General features: G+C 55.6%; 1 protein-coding gene across 1 annotated transcript in view; it reads left to right on the top strand.

Annotated features, from left to right (window-relative positions):
- IGSF9B (immunoglobulin superfamily member 9B) overlaps positions 1-22655 on the top strand; it is a 46000-nt gene that overhangs the window by 5195 nt on the left and 18150 nt on the right. The window contains exons 2-12 of the mRNA XM_054395679.1: positions 2615-2812; positions 4248-4394; positions 6461-6612; positions 7777-7894; positions 9209-9350; positions 9469-9614; positions 13939-14081; positions 15461-15601; positions 17402-17518; positions 19605-19755; positions 21303-21414. Of these exons, the coding sequence (XP_054251654.1) occupies positions 2615-2812; positions 4248-4394; positions 6461-6612; positions 7777-7894; positions 9209-9350; positions 9469-9614; positions 13939-14081; positions 15461-15601; positions 17402-17518; positions 19605-19755; positions 21303-21414 (1567 nt within the window). The remainder of the gene's footprint in view (positions 1-2614; positions 2813-4247; positions 4395-6460; positions 6613-7776; positions 7895-9208; positions 9351-9468; positions 9615-13938; positions 14082-15460; positions 15602-17401; positions 17519-19604; positions 19756-21302; positions 21415-22655) is intronic.

Genomic DNA, 22655 nt, shown 5'->3' with positions numbered 1-22655 from the left:
GATCGAGAGCTGCAGCCTCCAGCGCTCGCGTGCACTTCAGCCGCCAGGACTTGGAATGAGAACCTGGTTCAGGGCCGGGAAGTTGGGGAAACCCAAGGAGAGGTTCATAAAATGTCTCCCTCCTGCTATCTCTGGAAGAGGGCACAGGAGGGCACTGGGGCTGGTGGTGGGGTGGGTGGCAGCTGGGGAGAGCTGGGGGCCGGTTAGCCGCCCTGGCTGCCAGTTGGTCGTGCGTGTGGGGAGGTGATGCTCAGCCGTGCGTGCACTTCCCCACCGGCCTTACCATCAGACACCGGCGCTGCGAGCTGCTGGGGCTGACCTATTTTCTTCCACCCAGGCAGCCCTGGCCAGGCATGGGTCTGGTGGAGTGGCTGGCTTGTCCATTGCTGGGGATGTCACCCACCAGCTTGCTGGGGAACCAGTCAGAAGCTCCTGCTATAGGGTTGTGACTCCTCACTGCCCATCCCTGGGGCATCCGGGTGACCTTTTTGGTGATGGGCAAGCATAGGCATCCTAGGATCCACTGGGCATTGAAGAGCTGGAAACCAAGCCCCCACCTCGGTACCCCAGGAGCTGGTGGGCTGGGGCCAGTGTGGGGCTTGGGGAGGAGGGCTGGGACACTGTCCTCTCCATCCTCTGCTGCTAGTGGAGAGTGTGGTCCTGTTGGAGGCAGTGAGGTGCTGGGGAGGCGCTTGTGCGGGCGAGGCGTCCTTGGATGCTCTTGAGCAGCACGTGACAGCCACTGTCCCCGATCCGTGCAGCGGGGCTGTGGGCAGGGAGGGGGGGTCCCACCCCTGCAGTGCAGCTTTAAGGGGGGTCCCACCCCTGCAGCACAGCTTTTCCCCCTTGGATGGGCACATCAAGGTCGGGACAGGTCCTTGCTGATCTTTGCTGGGGTGGCAGGGAGGGGGCTGACACCATCCCTGCTGGCAGGGTGTGAATGCTTGAGCTCATCGCCGATGCAGCGATAACGAGAGGTGCAAGAGTGTTGCTGGGGGGGCGCAGGAGCAGGGTGCATGTCTGTGTATTGCATGTGTATGCTCACCAATCCCACCCCCGGGATGGGGGCCAGGCAGGGGCCTGGCTGTGAGGACCCCTGTGCAATGAAGCAGATGCTCCTTACAGATGCTCCTCAGCTTTGCTCCCTAGCTTCGCCCTCCCTGCTGCCACCAGGCAGCCCTCCCAGTTAGACCAGTCACCGTACAGCTTTGCTGCTGCGGGTGCTCAGGATGCCAGGGGTGCTTCTCTGAAGCGGGGCAGGGGAGGGTTTGGTTCTGCCTCCTCCCTGGGAGGGCCATTGGCCAGTGAGCCCGTGGGGTGGCACGGAGCAGGCCTCTCGCCGGTACGCGCTTGTGCCAGAGCCAAAAATAGCCGGTGATGCTCAGCTCCCCTGGCGGGGAAGCGGTGATGTCACTCGCCGCCAATCACCAGCAGCCCCGAGGAGCAGCGCGGAGGAGTGGGAACGTGCTTCCCCGAGCATCCTTCCCCCAGCAGCCCTCCTTCAGCAACCCTCCCCAGAATCCCCCCTGGAGCATGCGGTGGCCATGTGTGGCAGCAAAAGGGGGGTGTGTTCCTTGATGGGAAAGGAAATGTGGGCCTGCAGTTTTGGGGACCCCCTTCCCCCACCACCATCTATTAGGTTTCCCCCCAGCCTGGCCTTGGGTTTTCCCTCTCCTTTTCTGAGAGCTGTGCTGAAGATGCAGCTTTGCTGCTGATGGGGAGAGCAGGATGATGCTAGGCTGCAGCTGAGCTCTGCCTTGGCTCCAGGCTCAGACCAAAGCCCAATTTAATTATGGGAGCTGGGTGGGAGGAGCAGGGTGCCAGACTTGATGCACAGGTCACAGACTAGTTCGAGGCCTGGGGCTCTCCAGGATGCCCGAGGATGGGTAAGCTTACCTGAAGCATCACTGCTCTGGGGGTTCAGCCTGCCCTGGGAAAGCTGGATCCCTGGGCTGGTACATCTGAGCTGTGGGTCGGTGGTCCCTGCATGCTCCATCCCCCTTGCTGGAGGATGTAGGGGCACAAGCAGGGCTGCAAAAGCAGCTTCTTCCCCCTGATGATGCTGGGAAGGGAGCAATCCTGGACATATTCCTCTGCTGATAGCAGGGGGTCCCCAAAACTCCTATAGGGTCACTGTGTACCACCCATGCCCTGGTGCAGGTAGTGGGAAACCATCCTGGAGCAGGAGGTACTTGTTGGTGACCATCATGTACTGGGGCAGGTTGCCCAGAGATGTGGTTGAGGCCTTATCCTTGGAGAAATTCAAGGTCAGACTTGATGGGGCTCTGAGCAACCTGATCTAGTTGGAGACGTCCCTGCTGGCTGCAGGGGAGTTGGACAAGCTGACCTTTGAGGAGCCCTTACGACTTGATGCGTTTTGTATGTGATCTATGATCATGACTCCTGTGGAGGTGGCCCTGGAGCTGAGTGGAGGAGCTTGGGGAATCCCCCTTGGTTCTGCGAGTGAAGACCCCAGGTGGTGAAGCCAAGCAATTGGGGATGATGGGCATTGTCTCTGCTGGGCCTCTCTTGGAGGCCCCAGGCCGATGGCTACCATTGATGCTGGGGTCCAGTGGTGGGATCAGGCACAGCATCTTCCTTTGCCCCCTGGCAGGTGCCCTCGGCTCGAGGGAGGAGCCTGAGTTCGTGACCGCTCGCGCTGGCGAGAGCGTGATCCTGGGATGCGACGTGATCCACCCGCTCACGGGGCAGCCCCCTCCCTATGTCGTGGAGTGGTTCAAGTTCGGCGTCCCCATCCCCATCTTCATCAAGTTTGGGTTTTACCCTCCACATGTCGACCCAGAGTATGCCGGTGAGTCTCAGGGCTGGGGTGGGAACGCTCCGGGTGCTGGCCGAGGCACAGCCTGGGCTGCAGGGCTCCGCTCCAGCCGCCTCTCTGTTGGAGCCCGGGCAGGCTCTGCCTCTCGTTGCTTGCTTTCCACCTAGTTGGTTTTAATTAAGCAGCAGAGCTAGGAAGCCAGCTGGGCTGCGTGGGACGGGAGCAAGTGAGGCAGAGAAACCCAGGGTGACGTGGTGGTGGCGGCAGCGGCGGCTGCTGCTGTTGTGCCCCAGAGCAGCTGTGAGCCTGGGGGGGGATGCTGAGGCTGGATCCGGGGCTGTGTGCTGGGTGGAGGTGGCAGGTTGGAGCTGCAGAGCCCACGTGGCCTCTTGCCAATGTGACACCTGCCCCACGTGGCTGGTGGCTTCTGGTGGGTTGGCTGGGCTGGTGAGCAGCCCTGAGCTGGTGGTATGTTGGGAGAGACCAGTTTCGGAGAATCGGAATTGTTTTGGTTGGAAAAGGCCTCTAAGGTCATCAATTGTTGACCCAGCACCACCATGGCCATTAAACCATGTCCCAGAGTGCCATGGCCACACGTGTTTTGAACACCTCCAGGGACAGGGACTCCACCAGCTCCCTGGGCAGCCTGTTCCAGTGCCTGACCCCTCTTGAAGGAAAGAAATTGTTCCTAATCTCCAACCTAAACCTCCCCTGGTGCAACCTGAGGCCATTTCCTCCTGTAAATGCCATTTTGTGGGAAGGAGGTCCTGAGGATCTTTCCCTGGGTCTTACCCTGCTTCCAGACTCTGTGAAGCTTCCAAATTGCTTCCCTGGGAAGTCCTGTGGTGGAGAGGATGCCAGCACCAGAGCCTGGGCCATACCCTGCCAAATTCAGTGATGCTGGAGCCCAGTGGCTGCTGGGCTGGGGCAGACGCTTGGCCTGGTTTGCTGCCAGTCTGGTTTCCCAGGCTGTGTACAGGGTCAGCCTGGGGCCACCCTGCTTTTTTGGGAAGCTCCCAGGCTGGGGAGAGGCTTTGGGATGTCTGTTGCCTGCTGTACCTCCACCAGCACCTGGGTGGGAGCAATGTCGCTGTGGGCAGACGCTGCTCTAGGCACCTGGCCATGCCAGCTTGCTCTGCCCTCCCCAGATGGGCCAAGTGCATTATTGGCTGGCTGCCAACAGCAGCACTGTGCCAAGAGGTGCCCCAAAACTGGGGGTGCTGAGCCTCTGCCTGGCCCCAAAGCTGCTGCAGCTGCTTGGTGCCTGCAGCAGGCTGGGATGTCATAGAATCCTAGAATGGTTTGGGCTGGAAAGGACCTTAAAGGTCATCTAGTTCCAGCCCCCTTGTGATGGGCTTCCCCTAGACAAGGCTGCTCAAGGCCTTATCCCCAGCTCCAGTGGGGCTGATTTGGTGGTGGTGGTCTGTTCCTTGGGACCACCAAAGTGATGGCTGTGTCCTCCCCACAGGCCGGGCCAGCCTGCACGACAAAGCCTCGCTGCGCATTGAGCAGGTCCGCTCCGAGGACCAGGGCTGGTACGAGTGCAAAGTGCTCATGCTGGACCAGCAGTACGACACCTTCCACAACGGCAGCTGGGTCCACCTCACGGTCAACGGTGAGCTGCTGGGCTGGGGGCAGCACCCAGCGTGGCTGAGGGGCTTGCAGCTGGTGCTGAGCTGGGTTTGCCTTTGATTTCTGGTGGATGGAGTCACAGAATGGTTCTGGTTGGAAAAGACCTCCAGGATCATCAAGTCCAACCATCAACCCAGCACCACTGTGTGTCCCCAGGTGCCTTGTCCACACCTTTCTTGAACACCTTCAGGGATGGTGACTCCAGCCTGTTCCAATGCCTGACCATGCTTGCAGAAAGAAGTTCTTCCTAATTCCTACCTTCACACAATGGGAGTTAACAGTTGTGGCTTTTCCTTTGGTTCATCCTTTCCATTGCTTTGTCCTTTGCTCATCCCCTTCTTGCCACCTGCCTTTTGGTTTTTTACCCCTCTCAGTGTCTTTCGTCTCTTCTTCCTCTTCCTCCCTCCTGGCCTCCCATTCCTCTTCTATCCATCTTCAGGACAGTGCTGTAGACCCTCCAACAGCTTCTCTGCCCTTCTTTGGATGTGCTCCAGCACCTCAGTCATAGAATTGTGTTGGCTGGAAAAGACTTTTAAGGTCATCAAGTCCAACCAGCAACCCAACACCACCATGGCCATTAAATGCTGGACCTTGATGGTGTCTGTGCCTTGCAGACAAGCGAGCCTGAAGCCATCCAGGCTGACTGCTCCAGCTGGGGCACAACTTCAAAAGGGACAAACTTTTATTAGGAATCCCACAGTTTAATTATGCTGAACTTGTCTAAAGGAGAGACATCAAAAAAAAAAAAAAATGGGGCTGGGAACAAATCTCCTCTTAAACAGATCAGAAAATCAAATCTTTGTTTTCTTGAAATTCAAATGCACTCTAATTACTTTCTCATTTTATTGAGGCTATGTATTAAACTAATTAGCAAATTGTCATTCTTCACCATCAGGAGAGGTCTTGGTATTTTCAGCTGTGCCTCTCCTGCTTGCAGTGGGGTGTCTGGAGAAGGGAATGTGGGCACTGGTAGCTCCTCGCTGGTCTTGCCTGACCTTGAGCAATTAGTTGCAGCTTTTGGGGCCCGGCTGGGCTGCAGCACGGTGCGGAGCCACCTAATTGAGCCCAATTAGCAAGTGGGAGCTTTGCAAGCTGGGCTGTGAGCTACACCAGCCCTGTCCTTGCTGCTGCCTCCTTTCTCCTGTTCCTCTGCCCTCCTCCTGCTAACAAGCTCAGAGGATTGGGCAAGAAGGAGGTGAGAGGAGGAGGATGGTGCCTGTTTCACCTCCACTGCATGCATGAATCCTGCAAACTACCAGCTCAAGGGGCTGGAAGTGGCACTTGGTGGCCTTGGCCCACCCTAGGCTCAACCCTTTTACAGAATGGGTTGGTCTGGGGGTTTTAAGCAGCACAGGGCATGCAGGGGCTTAATAACAAAATCATAACTTAAATAACCACCATAATCTTTGTGACTTGAGGAATTGCTTTCTGAGGAAAAGGCTGTGGCTGTCCTCCCAGCGCATTCCAATGCTTAATTTTTCCTAGGGGAAAATAAAAATAATTTGGGGAGAAACAAACAAAAAAATCTTTTTTTTTTTTTTTTTTTTTTAGCGTTTTTTTCTCCCCCCCTCTCCTCCCTGAGCAGATTAAATTGCCAACCTGTCTTCCTCGAAAGTGGGTTTTAGCAACTGCTGGTAATTAGGGGCGGGCTGTAATCCTGCCAGCCTCTTTCATCAGGAAGGAGCCTTTCGATCTGCACTGCGGTGTTTTCCCCTGTTTTGACAATAGCAACTTAATGTACTATGTGTGTGTGTGTGGGGGGGAGACGTGGTGACGTGTCCTGGAGCTGCTGGGGAGCAGAGGGGACAGAGCTGGGGTGTGGTGTGAGATAGAGGGGATGTCCTTAGCTGCCCTCCCCGGGGACAGCCTCTGTGACAGCCGTGGTTGTCCCCATCCCTCATCCTATGCGCAGTCCCAGCCCTGTTGTGGGGATGTGGGGCCCCACGTCCCCCCCATTTGCAGGTGGTGGCTTCCCTTCTGTCCCCACGGGTCCTCAGAGTGACAGGGGGTGAAACAAAGGGGGTCATGGTGGTCTCCCCTGCCCCACAGCTCCCCCCACCTTCACGGAGACACCGCCGCAGTACGTAGAGGCGAAGGAAGGCAGCAGTGTCACCTTGACTTGCATGGCATTCGGGAACCCCAAGCCCATCGTCACCTGGCTGAAAGAGGGAGACCTTTTGGGTGCCAATGGCAAGTACCAGGTAGGTGGGTGCTGGGGGGGAGCTCCTGGGCATCCCACTGGTGGGGATGGTATCAATGGGACCGCAGCGGCGTCAGCTCCGCTGTGCCCGGAGCCAGGCCTGCTTTGTCAGCACTTCTCCTTCCAGTGATGCCCATTTCCCCCCACCCCATCTCAGCAGCCTCTGCCTTTGGTTTCAGGCCAAAACCCTCATAGAATCCTGGACTGGTTTGGGTTGGAAGGGACCTCTGTAAACGTTTAAGGCAGCCCCATTCCCTTCTGCTCCCTGGGGACCCTCTGTTGCTCCACCAGGTCACGGAGATATGGGGTGGGGGCTGCAGCCTGGGGACACATTGTCCCCGAGTAGGGATGGATGCTGGAGGGCTGGGGAAGGGGGGGATTTGGGCAGGGAGGATTTGCCACCCCTCCACCTCCTCTAGGACCTTCTTTGCATCCCAGAGGCTCCCAGGCAGAGATTCCCCCCCTGAGCTGTAATTGGTAAATCAGGCATTGGAATCAGCGCAGGCACTAATGAGAGTAATTAGGAATCATTTGTTACTAATTGAAATAGAAGGATGAGGCAGAATGTTGAGGAGGGGGGGGGGCTGAAGCCTGGCTGGAAACAAGGCTCCCTGTGCATGGGGGGAAGCGGCTACCCCAGAGGTGACAGTCCTTGCCCATTCTTTCTCCACTGCATCCCTGGGGAGGAATTGAGCTGCTCCTCTTGCAGCTGCGAGGTGGCCCTGTGGGGAGGACAGTGGCCGAGCTGGGGTCACCCTCCTTGTTCCACACGCCAGGGATGGAGCAGATCCCTCGGGAGCAGGGGATGCTCCAGTGACGCATCCTGCTCCTTGTGTAGCGCAGAGGGTGCCGGCGCTCTTGGCAGCGGCGCTTTGGAGCCTGCTGCCTGCCAGTCACTTCAGCAGGAGATGAATTTGTTGTGAGGGTTATTTATTTATTTTAATTTTTCCTTTTCCTTCCCCACGGCATCGAGCGTGTGTCGGTTTATTAATATCCAAAGTCTTGCAGCACGGGGAAACCCATTTCTCACCTGCCCTGAGAAGCACCAGCAGCTCTCTGCCATGGCGGGCAGGGAGGAAGGGGGGTGCTGAGCTGGGGTTAGGGGCATGTTCCCCGCCCTGGGGGTCCCTGCCTGCGTTCCAGGGTCATCCCTTGTTGTCCCCAGGTGAGCGATGGGAGCCTGACGGTGCTGTCGGTCAGCCGTGAGGACAGAGGAGCCTACACCTGCCGGGCATACAGCATCCAGGGAGAGGCTGTGCACACCACGCGCCTGCTGGTGCAAGGTAGAGCCATAGAATGGTTTGGGTTGGAAGGGAACTTAAAGATCATCCAGTTCCAACCTCCCTGACATGGGCAGGGACAGCTCCCACCAGCCCAGGTTGCTCAGGGTGTCTCCTTTCCTATGGAAGCGGTGAAGATGGGAAGCAAAGGGAATGCTGGAGGACTGGAAAACTCTGGTTGCTCCCAGGCTGTGCCACCACACCAGATGCTAGCCTGCTCTACGGGAAGGCACATCTCAAAATCATAGAATCATAGAATGGTTTGGGTTGGAAGGGACCTTAAAGATCATCCAGTTCCAACCCCCCTGCCATGGGCAGGGAGACCTCCTACCAGCCTCATCCAACCCGGCCATGAACACTGACGGAGGGAATATCCACAACCTCCCTGGGCAACCTATTCCAGTATCTCCCCACCCTCACTCTAAAGAATTTCTTCCTCATCTCCACTCTTGATCTCCCCTCTTCCAGCTCAAACCCATTGCCCCTCATCCTATCTCTACAAGCCCTCGTACAACGAGATCCTTCTCTTGAGCCCCTCGTCAGGGGTCTTGGAGTGGGCTCTGCGTGGGGACCCACAGAGCCACGATGCTGCTCTGAAGTGACTCAGAAGCCTTGTGGGCTCGGCTTCATGCTGGCTGCCCTGTGGCTTCACATCCAGCTTGTAGGCCAGAGGAATTCAGTGAACTGGGGCAGCTGGGTGGCCGTGCTGGAGCCGCCCTGCTGCTGAACAGCTGGGCCCCGGGTGGCAGCTCGGTCTTGTTTGGGGAGAGGGGAAAAGATTGAGGCTGTCACAAAGCACCTCGTCAGATGGCGGTGATGCATGGCAGGCCTCCCGCTCCTCACTCCCTCTCTTATTAAATAAATCTTTAATTAGGTCAACAGCTACTGGCAGGGAGAGGAGCGCAGGGTGTCCTCTGCTCTGCTTTCCCCGGCTTGGTGAGCTGGGGATGCTTGCTGCTGCCTCCTGGCACTTGGATGTTTTGGTTTTTTTTCCACCCCCCCTACCTCCCTGCCTGGATTTTTCCTGTGGGCGAGGTGATCCTTCCTGGAAACGTGGTGGGGATGAAGGGAGGTATGAACTGGGAAAAGCAGAGCCCTGCGCCCTCCCCCAGAGCTGCAGAGAGTAAGGGCTGGGAATAAAAGGGCAACCATGCTCCTTGAGGTCACCCTCTGGGATCCTGTAGAATCAAGGCTAGCCCTGCCCCAGAGCCCCCCCAGCATCTCCCAGCCAGCAATGCTGTGATGGAGCTAAGCCTGAGCTGCCTTAGTGGGGACACCTGTACTGGCAGGAGTGACACTTTTCTCTCCCCACTCCAGGACCTCCCTTCATTGTTTCCCCTCCGGAGAACATCACAGTCAACATCTCCCAGGATGCTCTCTTCACCTGCCAGGCCGAGGCGTACCCTGGCAACCTCACCTACCTGTGGTACTGGGAGGAGGAGAACGTCTACTTCAAGAAGTGAGTTTTAGCTGGTGGCACAACGTGTCCTCACCCCGCTTCCCAAGCGCCCTGGGGCCACCCATGGGGTGGACGCTGCCCCTGGGTCTCCCAGCGATCCTGCTCTCTTCTCCTGCAGTGACCTGAAGTTGCGGGTGCGGATCCTGATCGACGGGACGCTGATCATTTTCCGTGTGAAGCCAGAAGATGCTGGAAAATACACCTGCATCCCCAGCAACAGCCTGGGCCGCTCCCCATCAGCCTCTGCCTACCTGACAGTGCAGTGTGAGTGTGGGCACCGGGGCCTGATCCACAGGCATGGGGTTGGCATTGGGAATGATCAGCTCTGAGGCAGCCCCAGGGGCTCCCTCCTCCCATTATGATACTGGGAGGTTCAGGGCGATGCGACAGCAGCCTTTGGATGAGCGTGCAGTCATCCTCAGCATGCTCGTGCTGCTGATGCAAGAAGGCAAAGCTGGAGGTGAAGGGAAGGTAGCTAATAGGAAGCAGAATCACAGAGGGGTAGGAATTGGAAGGGGCCTCTGGAGATCTATCCTAACTCCCCTGCCAAAGCAGGGTCACTTAGGGCAGGTCACACAGGAACACATCCAGACGGGTTTTGAAAGTCTCCAGAGAAGGAGACTCTACAACCTCTCTATGCAGCCTGCCCCAGGGCTCCAGCACCCTTAGAGCAAAGAAGGTTCATATGTTGAGGTGGAAATTTCTGTGCTCCAGTTTGTGCCTGTTGCCCATTGTCCTGTCACTGGCCACCACTGAAAAGAGACTGTCCCTGTCTTCTTGACACCCAAGCAAGGCTGAGAGCATCCCACGTGGCCCTGTAGGAGATAGGCAAGAAGAAAGCAAACATCCTGAGCAGCACCACTCAGCTGGGACCAGTGTCCACCTTTTGATACAAGTGGTTTTTGACTAGGTAAACATCTTCCATCTGTCCTCATGGGGCAGGGAAACACCAGGTCAGAGCTCTCAATCTCAACTACCTGCTGTTTTTTGGCATTTATTTGGGGAGCTCGTTCCCGTGGTGTGGTTTATTTTTTTCCCTGTCAGCAGCTTTGCCTGTCATATTTTTCAGGCAGTAACTGATCTAAACAAGAGGAGGAGAAGGGGCTGCAGCAGGAGCGTTGCTTCCCACGCTCGCTCTCCCCGGGCGGTAATGGGTAGTGTGCCACTGGCGTCCTGTGGCATTTGACAGTAATGGCCTCAATTGCTGCTGCTCACAATGGCAATATTGCTCTGCTCTGAGAGGCTGCAGAGCCTGATTTTATTGTATAATGAAAGACAAGGCTGGAGAGGGGGTTTGTGACTTGGGTTTTGAAGGCTGCTGCCTGTAGACCCGCTGCTGGTTAGTGTGGAGCTGCTGCGAGAAGGGATGGAAGGTCATAGATCCATAGAATGGGTTGGGTTGGAAGGGACCTTGAAGATCATCCAGTTCCAATCCCCCTGCCATGGGCAGGGACACCTCCCACCAGCCCAGGTTGCTCAAGGCCACATCTAACCTGGCCTTGAACACCTCCAGGGAGGGAACATCCACCACCTCCCTGGACAACCTGTTCCAGTGTCTCCCCACCCTCTAAAGAATTTCTTCTTAATCTCCAGTCTCAATCTTCCCTCTTCCAGCTCAAAGCCATTGCCCCTTGTCCTGTCATTCCAAGCCCTTGTAAAAAGTCCCTCCTCAGCTTTCTTGTAGCTCCCTTCAGGCAGTGGAAGGTTTCTATTTCTTCTGTACAGGAAGCTATGGGAAGGTCCCATCACTTCCCTCTAGGGATGGATGAAGGGGCAGTGGGGGATGGTGTGACTGCTGCTGTGCCCAGGCAGAGGAGTGATTTGGACGTGCCTGGCAGGGTGGCTTCTGGGAGAGCATGCAGCCTCAGGCCATTAAATCTGCCCTGCTGCTAATCCAGGGCTGCTTGTCAGGGCTCACAGCTGTTAAAAATAGCTCTAATGGCAGGAAAAAGGGTCCTTGGACAATCCACCCTTCAGCCAGCCCTGTGCAAGGAGTCTTTTTGTGCCTCCAACAGCAAACCCTCATCCGTACCAGGGCTGTGCTCAGGAAGGAGGTTTCCCACCCATGGATGCAGCCCCTGGACTGGGCTCTGGGTCATTAGTGAGCTGGGCTGGCCCTCAGCCAGTGACCTAGTAGTGAAAGGCTGGATCCCATTACCCTCTCCCAGGCTGCTGGAGCCTTTGATTACATTTCCTAAGAGGTGGAGTTAAGCGGGGGTGGGGTAAAGCCTGCTCCATATGTGGTGCTTGGCAATCTGGGTTACGGTGCCACTGCCAAGGTGCACAGCTCTGGGCAGTGCTTTGGGGTTATCCCTTTGGACAGGGGCAGAGCAGGGATCTCAAACTTGTTGGTTTTACCCCAGGAAAGCGGTGAGAAGGGCGCTGCCACATGCTTCATCCCTTCCTGAACGGGGCCAGAGGGTCGAGGGAGAATCACAGAATCAATAAGGTTGGAAAAGACCTCAAGGATCTGCTCCCTCTCTGCTCAGCTCTGGTGAGGCCACATCTAGACTACTGTGTCCAGTTCTGGGCTTCCCAGTTCAAGAGAGACAGGGAACTACTGGAGAGAGTCCAGTGGAGGGCCACAAGGATGCTGAGGAGGAGAGGCTGAGAGATCTGGGGCTCTTTAACCTGGAAAAGAGCATCCTGAGAGGGGATCTTCTCGACACTGATCAATAGCTAAAAGGTGGAGGTTTGGGGCTGGACTTTTCTCAGTGTTGCCCAGTGATAGGACAAGGGGAAATGTGCACAAACTAGAACCCAGGTTTCACTTGAACTTAAGGAGAAACTTTACTGTGAGGGTGCTGGATCCCTGGAACAGGCTGCTCAGTAAGGTTGTAGAGTCTCCTTCTCTGGAGATTCCAAGCCCGCCTACTCTGGGCAAACCTGTATTAGCAGGGGGGGGTTGGACTTGCTCTTTAGAGGTCCCTTCCAACTCCTACCATTTCGTAAGTATTCTCTTATTCCTCTTAGATACTTTCTCTTCACTTCCAGCATTGCCTTCTTGCATCAGCAACACAGGGATGCTTCACCCCACACCCCACTAACCCTCCCTCATCCCTTCCAGCAGCGTAAGCTCCACCAGGCTTTTCCCATAACCTCATGCTGCTGGTGTCTAGACGAGGGCGTAGAAATACTCACTCTTCTTATTAAAAGTAGCTTCTTTTTTGCTTTTTTGGGGGGTTTTTGTTGTTTTTTTTTTTCTGGAAAAGCTTCTTATTAAAGAAAGTCTAGGTTCTCTGCTACCCACTCACACTTAATTAAAAAGCTCTTAGAAGCTCTGTTAATGACACATCCTAGACGGGAGGATCGCGAGACGCCTCGCTGCGTGGGTGGTGCAGCAAAGGAAAGGAGGGGGTTAGCTATGGTATTTTAGGCATCTTCCATCCTGTTGAAAAGGGTGGAGGTGGCTGATGCTCAGTATGACCCAGCCCTGATGCTCAGTGTGACCCAGCCCTGATGAGACACAAGGTGCGAGTACAAACAGACAGGAGGCAAAAGGCTGAGGGCAGCCTGGCTGTGGATCCCTTCTCTCCCACCTTGGTCACTGCACTTGGTGTGTTTTAGGGCTCAGGAGCTGAATAGCTGTCATTGCTGGGGGGCTTGTGGGGTGTGCACTGCATCTTGCATGTCCCACAGGCTGAGTGTGAGGGAGCAGCTTGGGCTTCAAGTCAGTGTGGAGGGCAGGAGAAGGCGGATTTAATGTTTCTTCTTTGGTACAACTTTTAATGAACAGCCTGGGCATAAGTAAAGCCTCCCAGCAATGCTGAGTATTACAGGGGATTTGTGTGGAGAGAACAGCCTGTGGGAGCTGAGGTGGTGATTGTGCTTGAAATTTGTTGTCCAAGTGATGTAGATCACAGAATCACAGAGGTGATTCAGTTGGAAAAGACCTGAGAGATCATCAAGGCCAAATGTCAACCCAGCACAACCATGGCCACTAAACCATGCCCCCCAAGTACCATGGCCAGAGGTTTCTTGAACACCTTCAGGGATGGGGACTCCACCACCTCCCTGGGCAGCCTGTTCCAATGCCTGACTGCTCTTGCAGCAAAAAAAATTGTTCCTCATATCCAATCTAAATCTCCCCTGGTGCAGCTTGAAGCCATTTCCTCTCCTTCTGTCGCGTGATCCTGGGGAGGAGAGCCCAACCCCCACCTCACTGCAGCCTCCTTTCAGGGAGCTGTAGAGAGCAATGAGGTCTCCCCTCAGCCTCTTCTTCTCCACACTAAACACCCCCAGTTCCCTCAGCTGCTCCTCCCCAGCCCTGTTCTCCAGACCCTTCCCCAGCTTCCTTGCCCTTCTCTGACCCCTCAATGTCCTTCTTTTAGTGCAGGGCCCAAAACTGACCCCAGCATTTGAGGTGTGGGCTCCCCAGTGCTGAGTACAGGGGCCAATCAGCACCCCACTCCTGCTGGTCACTCTGCTTCTGATCCAGGCCAGGCTGCTGGTGGCTTCTTGGCCACCTGGGCACACTGCTAGCTGCTGTTCAGAGCACTGGCAACCAGCATTCAGCTCTTCTGAAGGCAGCTGGTGGGGGAGGGGTGGGCTCTTTGCCCGTGCTGACGTGGTGCTGCTGGTCTCCCAGATCCTGCCCGCGTGGTGAACATGCCCCCCGTCATCTACATTCCCATCGGGATACACGGATACATCCGCTGCCCGGTGGAGGCGGAGCCCCCGGTCACGCTGGTCAAGTGGAACAAAGACGGACGCCCCCTGCGCATCGAGAAGGTAGGGAAGCCCCTGGGGGCATGGAGGGGTCCTCTGTGAATGCCAGGGAGCATCACTGGCACCCTGCGGCTCCAGCCTGTCTCATGGGTTTGCTGCTGCTGCTTTTCCTTAGCAGCCGCAGGCGGAGGTAATTTGGGTCCTTGTGTGGAGCCCAGAGTGGTGCCTGTGGATCATAGAATCATGGAATTGTTAGGGTTGGAAGAGACCTCAAGGGTCATCCTTCTACCTTCTCCCCATTGCCTTCACCATCTTCACAGTCCAGCTGTTGTAGCCCCACCAGTAGGATCACCCAAGCCAACTCTTCCTTCCCCACACACATGGTGCTCAGTGACCAAAAGCACTTGTACCAGGTTGGAAAGGTGCAGCACTATCATAGAATTGTTAGGGTTGGAAGGGACCTCAAGGATCATCCAGTTCCAACCCCTCTGCCATGGGCAGGGACACCTCACACTAGATCAGGTTGCTCACAGCCACATCCAGCCTGGCCTTAAAAACCTCCAGGGATGAGGCTTCCACCACCTCCCTGGGCAACCTGTTCCAGTCTCTCACCACCCTCATGGTGAAGAACTTCTTCCTAACATCCAAACTGAATCTACCCATCTCTATTTTTGTTCCATTCCCTCTGCATCTCCCAGACCTGGTGCCAGCTTCCCTCTGAAGTCACCTCTTGATGACCCTGAGGTTTTGTATTTTTCCAGTGGCAACTGGTGGTTAAAAGACCCTTTTAACAAGTCCGTCTAATCATGGTTTGATAGCCTGAGCAAGGATATTAGCCATTAAATATTTAAAACAAAGGCTTCAAGTATTTTACTTTTTTTTGCCTCAAATATTAACGATGCAAAGTTTGAATTCCACTTGAATCTGTTGCTGCTGTGGGTTCCCGGAGGTCCTTGGTGCCTTCAGCCTCTTGGGTTTGGTTGTCTCCTTGGATGAGTTTTATTTAGGGTGTGAAAGATTCTGATCTACTTGAAACTCAAAAGTTGTGTGTAGGGAGGAGAGCAAGAGAAACCTGCATGTTGTTAGGCGCATGCAGAGCAGGACAATGCTTCCTGGAAGGACTCTGTTTGGAGGGGCTGATCTTGTGCAGTTGAGGAAATGACTTGGGTGCTGGGAATGGAACTGGGCATCTCCTGGGAACATGAGAGCCGCCTTGGGCATGGGTGGGGGGGGAGCTTGGCTGAAGGAAAAATACTGAGGTGTGGTTGGTGTAGGGTAAGTCAGAATCACAGATCGCATTAGGTTGGAAGGTACCCTCAAGGGCCAACTTGTCCAAGTCCTCTGCAGTGAGCAGGGACATCCCCAGCTAGATCAGGTTGCTCAGGGCTTCATCAAGTTTGACTTTGAATGTCTCCAAGTCCACTCCTTTCTCTCTGCTGCAGTATTCTGGCTGGAACCTGCTGGAGGACGGGTCGATCCGGATCGAGGAGGCCACTGAAGATGCTCTCGGCACTTACACCTGTGTGCCTTATAACGCCCTGGGTACGATGGGCCAGTCTCCCCCTGCCCGACTGGTACTGAAGGTAACCTGCCTGCTGAAATCCTGGCCAGCCACTCTGCTTGCTGGGAGGTGTCTCCTCTCATGCCAAGAAGAGCTCCAAAGGGCTTCTCTTTGCAGAGTCTGGAGTCCCAGTCACTTCTGGTGCTGGGTGGTTAAATTACTGCTGTTGGAGCAGGTCCAGAGGAGGCCATCAAGAGGGACAGGCTGAAGGAGTTGGGGTTGTTAGGTCTGGAGAATAGAAGGCTCCAGGGAGGCCTTAGAGCCTAGCCTTGCAATACCTGAAGGGTGCCTACAAGAAAGCTGAGGAAGGACATTTTGCAAAGGCTTGTAGTGCCAGGACAAGAGGCAATAGCTTTGAGCTGGAACAGGGGAGACTGAGACTGGAGATGAGGAAGAAATTCTTTAGAGTGTGGGTGGGGAGACACTGGAACAAGTTGCCCAGGGAGGTTGTGGATGCAGTCTCCTTGGAAGTGTTGAAGGTCAGGTTGGATGAGGCCTTGAGCCACCTGGTCTAGTGGGAGGTGTCCCTGCCCACAGCAGGGGGGTTGGAACTAGGTGATCTTTAAGGTCCCTTCCAACCCAAAACCCTTCTGTGATTCTACGACTTGAGCACCAAGGCAAACCCTGTGTGCACCCTGGAAATACCTCTCTAGAACAGCAGCAGCAGCAGCACGGGCTGGGTCACAGTGTAGGGCTTTGATAGTGCTGGACCAGGGTAGTCAGAGGAAACATGTCCCTGGGATGGCCTTTGTGCCAACACAAGACTTAGCCCTGCTGCCCTGGGCCTGAGTTCACAGAGGATTTTAATGAAAGGATGGTTTGAGCTCTAGGGATGCTCCGCATGCTCTTGCTGCGTGCGGAGCCCGAGGCGCCCTGGGCTCTCAGCGCAGTTCCTGGTGCAGCTGGGGGGTGGGAGCTGCTTGCCTCTTCCTTCCCTGAACAAAAAGTCCTCTGCTGTGAGTAGTGGTGATTCATGGCATCTCGCTGAGGTTCCCATGATAGGGCTTTGTGTGGCACAGACGCACCCGCTGAGGCGGCTGCCGAGTCAATGAAGTCAGGTTGGTGTCTGATGTGATGTGGGTGGGCTTTGTTCCTTCTTATTTCCTTACAACTCGAACAAGATGTCCTCAGTGGAGAAAACTTTCCTGCAGGTGTGTAATTTGGTGTACCACAGAGCCTCCTTTTAGCACATGCTCCCCAACGTGGTTTTCCTAGCGATGCCTCAAGCTTAGCCACGTTGATGATTCATTTGTTTCGGGAAAGGGCTGGGTTTGATGGTGGGAAGCTGCTTGGTGTGTGGTGGGACATTGAGGTGCTGGAGCATATCCAAAGAAGAGTAAATAAGCTGGTGAAGGGCCTTGAGCACTAGTAATAGGGAGCTGGGGTTGTTAGTCTTAGAAGAGGAGACTGAGGGGAGACCTCATTGCTCTCTACAACTCCCTGCAAGGAGATTGCAGTGAGGTGGGGGTTGGGCTCTTCTCACATGCAACAAGTGCCAGGACAAGAGGAAACAGCCTCAACTTGTGCCAAGGGAGGGAAGTTCAGGTTGGATATTAGGAAAAATATCTTCCCAGCAAGGGTTCTGAGGCACTGGAACAGGCTGCTCAGGGAGAGATGGTGGAGTCCCCATCCCTGGAGGTGTTTAAAAGCACTGTGGGTGTGGTGCTGAGGGATGTGGTTTAGTGGTAGTGGCTTAGCAGCAGTCGTGGGATTGTGAGTGGTTGGATTCAATGATCTCAAATCTCTCTTCCAAAACTGACATTTCTCTGGTTCCATGGATTTGGTGCTGGCTGACCCTCCTTCCCTTTTCCCTTGGCTGCAGGACCCCCCCTATTTCACGGTGCTACCAGGCTGGGAGTACAGACAGGAGGCAGGGAGGGAGCTGTTGATTCCTTGCGCTGCTGCCGGAGATCCCTTTCCCATCATCGCCTGGAGAAAGGTACCCGGCCTGCCAGACAAGTCTGCAGTGCCTTTGGCTTTGGGTGAATATTGCAGACAGAGAAGCCACACTCTGTCCCGGTAAGAGCAAACTGCAGGTACAGCTGCTTCGCTTTGGGCTGAGCCACTGCCCTCCTGTCCCGCAGCTGGGTGGGGGAAGCCTGGCCTGAAGCCACCAAGTACTTTAATCTCCCATGAAACCACCACAGCAGCATCGGCAAAGCTTGAGTGCTGCCCATGCCCCAGCCACCCTCCTCTTCCTCACTGCTGCTGCCTGCAGGACATCCTCCTCCTTGCCTGCCTGCTGGGTGGTCACCAGCAGGATGTGGCAGCCCCAGCGATGCCATTCTCATGGTGGGAGGGGAGGTGCTGTCAGAGTGTGTCCAAGGGATCTCTTGGGTGTGTTTTAGCAAGGGGCTGGGCTGGTCAGCAGCTGGTCTGCTGCCCAATGACTTTGAAAACCCTGGGAAGAAGCTGTTTTATTAATGTTGGACTGGACATAATGAATGGAGAAGAGAAGGCTTTCAGGAAACTTAGAGCAGCCTTTCAGTACCTGAAGAGGGCTACAGGAGAGCTGGGGAGGGACTTTTTATAAAGGCTTGTAGTGACAGGATGAGGAGCAATGGCTTTGAGCTGGAAGAGGGGAGATTGCGACTGGAGATGGGAAGAAATTCTTTCCAGTGAGGGCAGTGAGACTCTGGAACAGGCTGCCCATGGAGGTTGTGGATGTCCCTTCCCTGGGGGTGTTCAAGACCAGGTTGGACAGGGCCTTGAGCAACCTGGTCTGGACAAAGGTGTCCCTTCCCAGGGCGTTTGGAACTAGATGATCTTTATGGTCCCTTCCAGCCCAAGCTATGTTTTCCCAATTTGGAGATGGCCCTTTCTGTAGAGGAAGATCTGAGGTGGTGGCCAGCCTGTGGCAGCCAGGGCTTTTCTGTCCTCCAGCATTCCTTTAGCTTCCCACCTTCACTGCTCCCATAGGAAAGCCACTGTGCAGGGGACCTCCTGGGTTCCTTGTCCCCCCGTCAGGATCTTCTCTGCAAGTGCCCAGTGGTGCAGGATCCTAAGCCCTTGGGGTGTGGTATGCTGGAGTTCTTTTTACCAGTGTGAGAAGGAGCACAGATTGCAAGTGACCTACCTAAAACTTGCTGGCATGTAGTCCTTTTCTCCAACGTATTTCCTCCCTTCCTTCCCTCTCTTCACCATTCTTACTCAGGTTTTTTTCGAGCCCTCTTGTGCCTTCTGGCAGTCCTCATCTCATGACTGTCAACTTATCCCTCTGACTCCATGCAGAGATGGATTGGGCTGGGCTCAGTTTCCCAGTGACAGATGCAAGCTCCCTCACTCCAGCAGCACTAATCAGTCTCTTGAAGGACTCCTGAAGACCATGTGCCCATCCACTTCTCTGCCCATCCTGCATGGCATCGAACTGTGGGCCCAATGTCCATCAGCAGAGACCCCTTCATGAAGAGCTGAAGAGGACTCAGGACAATGTGGGATTTGCAGTTTTCCTGGCTGATTGCTGTAGACATAAATAGTTCCAAGATCCATCTTTTCATTCAACTTGAGAGCTCCTGGGCACCTCCACGCATGCCAACCTCCTGTGTCCCCCTGAAACTATAATGTGAAGGGTCCTGCCTCTTCACTGCTGCTGGTTGAAGGGCAGCTTGGGCATCTGGACCTCTTGGTGCCATCCCCATCCTGGAAGGTTGTTGCTCTGGAGGTGGCTGGTGGACCTTCCTCCAGAGCAGGTTCAGCTTTGAATGCCAGGTCGAGCCCTGGCAGGGGGCTCGGTGTCTGTGTGAGTGCTGTGGGGTTTTCCAGCGGTGTGTGAGCGCTGAGCATCAGCCTCCCTCACCCTGCCTCTCGCATTGCCCCGCCAGGTCCTCTCCAAAACAGGGGAACCGGCTGCCCTGCCGCGACCGGACAGAGCAGATCCCTTGCTGGTGCCCGGCGGTGGCCCCTGGGCCGTGCAGGTAGCTTAGTGCCCCCCACTGCCGCCTCGCCCTGCCCCAGCCACCCGCTTCTGAGTCGTGTTTCTTTTCTCTTTCTGCCCTCTTTCCCCCCACCCCTGCTCCTTGCCCAAGGTAGGGAAGCCCAGCAGGAGCAAGCACAACACGCTGCCCGGCGGCACCCTGCAGATCCGCTCCCTCGGCAAGGACGACCACGGCGAGTGGGAGTGCGTTGCCACCAACATCGTCGCAAGCATTACTGCCAGCACCCACCTTACTGTCGTAGGTATGGCCAGGAGGGGATGGGGCTCTGGGGACAGCTCCCTGGGGATGGCCAGGGACAGGTCCTTGAGTAGAGTCCCCGCCCTGGGGCAATGTGTTGGTGAGGCAGGAGGTGTGGGGATGCTGCCACTGAAGAGCAAGGTCTGCTTGACTTGCTGTTTGCTGGGGGAGCTGTGGGTGGCAGAGCACTGGAGCAGGCTGCTCAGAGAGGTTGTGGAGTCTCCTTCTCTGGAGACCTTCCAAACTCACCTGGGCAACCTGCTGTATGTGACCCTGCCTTAGTAGGAGGGTTGAACTGGATGCTCTTCAGAGGTCCTTTCCAACCCCCAGCATCCTGGGATTCTGCCTTTCCCTGCTCTGCTATTTTGGCCACTTGTGGACACAGCTGTCCTGCTGCTTTCTCTAGCAGAAATTCCAGGTGGCCTTTGTTTGGTGCAAATGCCATCATTTGTGTCATGATCACCACTACTGCCAGTATCCTCTTTACTGTCATAGGTATGGCCAGGAGGGGATGGGTCTTTGGGGACACATCCCTGGGGCTGGCCAGTAGTGGGTCCTGACTCCTTGACTCTAGAGCCATTGATTAGTAGAGTCACTAACTCAAATGGTGAGACCCTGGCACAGGTTGCTCAGGGATTTCATGGTGCCCCCTCCCTGGAGGTGTTCAGGCTGGATGATGCCTTGAGTGACTTGGTCTAGTGAGAGACTTTCAAAACCCATCAGGATGTGTTCCTGTGCAACCTGTACTGGATTCTATGGTCCTGCTTTGGCAGGGGGGGTTGGACTCAATGATCTTTGGAGGTCCCTTCCAACCCAAAGATCCTGTGATCCTGTGAGTTGTCCCTGCCCATGGCAGGGGGCTTGGAACTGGCTGATCTTCAAGGTCCCTTCCAACCTAAACCATTCCCCTCTACTCTGCTCTGGTGAGACCCCACCTGGAGTACTATGTCCAGTTCTGGAGCCTCTATTACAAGAGGGATATGGACATGCTGGAAGGTGTCCAGAGAATGGCCACGAGGATGAGCAGAGGGCTGGAGCTCCTCTCCTATGAGGACAGACTGAAAGAGTTGAGACTGTTCAGTCTGGAGAAGAGAAGGCTCTGAGGTGACCTTCTTGTGGCCTTCCAGGATCTGAAGGGGGCTCCAAGAAAGCTGGGGAGGGACTTTTTAGGCTATCAGGTAGTGATAGGACTGGGGGGAATGGAACAAAGCTGGAAGTGGGGAGATTCAGGCTGGACGTGAGGAAGAAGTTCTTCCCCATGAGAGTGGTGAGAGCCTGGAATGGGTTGTCCAGGGAGGTAGTTGGGGCCCCATCCCTGGAGGTGTTTGCAGCCAGGCTGGATGAGGCTCTGGCCAGCCTGCTGTGGTGTGAGGTGTCCCTGCCCATGGCAGGGGGGTTGGAACTGGCTGATCCTTGTGGTCCCTTCCAGCCCTGACTGATTCTAGGATTCTGCAAATCTATGACATGACTCTTTGGAGTGCTGTCACATGATGGCTGGGAGCAGCTGCCTTCCTTTGCTCTCCTTTAGCCCATCTCCCTCTCTCTTGGCAGGCACAAGCCCTCACGCCCCGACCAGCGTCCACGTCGTGGCTGCCATGACCTCAGCCAATGTCTCCTGGGAGCCCGGCTACGACGGTGGATACGAGCAGACTTTCTCAGTTTGGTACGGCCCTCTGTGAGTCATCCTGGCATGCTTTTGCTCTCTGCTTCTTTTCCTTCCTAGCTGACCTGAGCTTCGAGCAGCCGGGGTGGGTGGGTGGGTGGGAGGGAGGAGGAGGAGGAGGAGGGTGGGTGGGTGGTGTGCCCGGCTCTGCGCCCGTGGGCATGGCAGGGGCTGAGCCTGGCAGAGGTGGGGGGGGGGGGGGTGGGATCAAGTAGTTCCTGTGTTGCCTCTCCCTTCTGTGCTAGTCGGTGCCTCCTGCTGCCCCAGCAGGTTTTGTTCTGCTGGTGGTAGGAGGCAGACGCTTTGCATTTGGGTAACTTTGCCTCTGGCAATTTGATTTCGAGACAAACTGTTTGTGAAGCTTAACAGCCAGGGAGAGGCTGGAGGATGCAACCTTTCTAGAGTGTGTGTCCTGGGAGAGCTGTGACTAAGCAGAAATGATGTCTCCTTGCTCTCTGGCTTCCTGGAATTGCTTAAATCCCAGCTGAGTTCACAGCTAGGCACTTTGTTATGCCAGCTGTGTCTGAGCCTTGTGGGGCTTTGCTCCCATTCCTCCTGTGCCAACCAGTGCCCTAAGACACTGGGCCCCACCTTCCCATGTTGGAGCTTGGCTCAGCCCTGCTGGATTTTCTCTGGAGTAGGGGAGGGTGAAATGGAGCTGCAGTGAGGTCGGGGAGGGTTATTTTTGGGTTCTGCACTTGCTCATCTTCCTCTTCTGAAGGGCTGTCCTTGAAAACATGATGATGCTTTCCCTTCCCAGGCTTGGGCTGGCATTCTGCAGCCTTCCTTCTCATCCTCTCTTTCCTCCCTACCCTTAATTTGCCCTGATGGAGGCTGCTGATAGACTGGAGATAGGATAGATGCTGCCTGTAATGATTCCTGCTCAGCTCCAGACTGAGGCTGGACACTGGTGGGGTGGGGTTTGAGAAGGAGTGGAGTGAGCAGAGGGGAAAAGCAGAGCAGACCTTGCTCTGATGAAAATGTCCTTGGGAAGCAGTAGTTAAACCTCTCTGCTCTGGGCACGTGGCTCATCTTGGAGGGAGGCAGCTGCTACTGCTCTTGCTCTGCAACCTACTGCTGGGTTTCTGCCTTCATAAGGCTCTCCCAGACCCCATATCAGGGTTCAAGCCTGCCTCCAGGAATTGCTAGCTGCCAGGGGGACCTGGAATGGGAAGGCAGAGACCAATCTTGCCCTGGCTGTAGCATGTGAGCCCCAAGGACTGGGCTGCTCCCTGGGCCCA

This window comes from Indicator indicator, chromosome 34 (genome assembly GCF_027791375.1).
Source record: "Indicator indicator isolate 239-I01 chromosome 34, UM_Iind_1.1, whole genome shotgun sequence".
Lineage (NCBI taxonomy): Eukaryota > Metazoa > Chordata > Aves > Piciformes > Indicatoridae > Indicator > Indicator indicator.
Note: the sequence above shows the minus strand (reverse complement) of the source record. Positions and strands in the feature narration are given on the sequence as shown.